Source organism: Vollenhovia emeryi, unplaced genomic scaffold (assembly GCF_000949405.1).
Source record: "Vollenhovia emeryi isolate VEMERY1.0 unplaced genomic scaffold, V.emery_V1.0 DF946336.1, whole genome shotgun sequence".
Taxonomy (NCBI): Eukaryota; Metazoa; Arthropoda; class Insecta; order Hymenoptera; family Formicidae; genus Vollenhovia; species Vollenhovia emeryi.
The window spans coordinates 1-1929 of record NW_011960030.1 but is presented as its reverse complement, the minus strand read 5'-3'; the positions used below and the strand labels follow the sequence as shown (position 1 = coordinate 1929).

At 38.3% G+C, this 1929-nt stretch overlaps 1 protein-coding gene across 1 annotated transcript; it reads right to left on the bottom strand.

Moving 5' to 3' along the window:
* Positions 1-789: 789 nt before the first annotated feature.
* On the bottom strand, positions 790-1836 carry LOC105559902. Its single transcript, XM_012008548.1, has one exon. The coding sequence runs from the start codon at positions 1834-1836 to the stop codon at positions 790-792; it is 1047 nt and encodes a 348-aa protein (XP_011863938.1).
* Positions 1837-1929: the final 93 nt, after the last annotated feature.

Here is a 1929-nt window from a genome sequence, read left to right as displayed (position 1 = left end):
GGACACTCCGTGGTCTCAAGTTCATTGCTGACGTCTATTTTCTTCAATTCAAACGACATTCTGTCAGACTCAAACTGAGGTTCTTCTACCTCTGGCCACTCGAACCTATCCTGAGAACTATTTTCTGTTTGTAAACTGTTTCTTTGATCTACAAGAAAAATGAAAATTGCTGATACAGTATCATCTTTAATAGTCTAATGTTTTATTATAGTAATAGTTACAAGACTCAAATAATATTTTTTTATTCGACTTTTATAAATATTACTATAACTTTTTAAATAAAATTACTACAATTTCTGATGTAATGTACCAGCGACTCTTGAAACAGTTAACCAATACTTAAAAAGCCCATCATTATCATATCTAGATGGTTTGTAACTCTTGTTGTCAACAGCGTTTTGAAAATCTTGAAGTTCTTCGGGACTCAGATATTTCAGCAAATGGTTCAGTGGTGTTTCAGAGTATACACATGCCTCAGTAGTTTCAATTTCTTCAACAGGAGTTTTTTGCTCATGTTTCTCAGTGAAGGTTCGGTTAGCAGGGAGGATTTTATTATCTTTTTGAGACTCGGCCTCTTCTCGCTGTTTCTTATTTTTTTTTCTTAGCATGTCCATTTGAACATTTTCGGCTCTAAATGGAAAGAGACCACACGTCCTGAAGCCATTCTTGATTATGTGCGAGAGATTGTCCATTGAATCAATTGCTCTTTTCAACAGCTCTGCAAAGTACTCTTTTTTTAGTTTTGCATTGTCATTTTGCATCCTCCACTCGTCAACCATGAGTTTCCATTTAAGTTTTCAATGGATGAAAAACTGCAACATCGAGGGGTTGCAAAATGTGTGTGGCATTCGGGTATAGTGCTACTAACTCAATTTTATACTGTTTACAAAATTCTGCCAAGCGCACACTGATGTGTGAGGCATGACCGTCAATAAATAATACCACTGGAAATTCTATCAAATTCTCAAGTAACCATGGATAAAACTTTTGAGTCACATATTTGAAGAACATGGACTCTGTCATCCACCCACTATCAGTGGTTCCTACGATCCAGTCAGGAGGTAAGCGTTCCATGATTCTTTCAGGTATCCTCTGGTACCAATAAAGAACCATGGGTGGAAGCAATCGTCCATCTCCACTGATGGTGAACAAAGTCGTCAGGTTCTCTTTCTCGTCTCCGTTGACAACTTTGTACACAGTCTGCGCTCCTCTTCGAGCTAATACAAGGTCACCACGAGGAACTAGGAAGAATGCGCTTTCGTCTAAGTTGAAGTAACGCGATGGATGTTGATTGAACATATCGATTGACAAAAGATACTCTTTTACGTCCGCAAACCATTTTTCAAGTGCCTCAACACTAACATCAGCCCTTGACGTGACAAGATTCTGAGAGACTCTTGTCGTTATTTGTGGGTGACGTCGGCAGAATCCGTCATACCAATGACGACCAGGCTTGTTGTTTTTAAACGGAGTTTTTCTGTCCAACTCTTTTACTAATTTTTGCACTGATGTCAACAACATTGCCTTGGTTACAGGATATCCACTCTCAGAGCAAAACAGAACCCACTGGCATAATAAATCCTCTTCTTCTGTCGTGAGAATAGTTGCTGGTCCTTTCCGAGCTTCAACAGGACGTGCCTTGGTGAACTTTTTATACAAAGTACTCCTTGGGATACCGAATTGTGCTGCAGCTTCTCTACTCGACACTCCCCTCTCCAAAGCTTTGAGACCGTTAATAACATTCTTCTGGTCGTACTTGTATCGAAATTGGTGATGTTTTGATTTCTTTTTCTTCGACTTAGTTTGTTCCTTTTCTTTCTTTTTATTGCCAGTCATACTGATGTTTAACAGGACTGTTAATAATTTTACTGAAGTAAATAAAAAATACATATATTCTGAACAGTAAAGGGACTGCAGAAAAGAAAATAA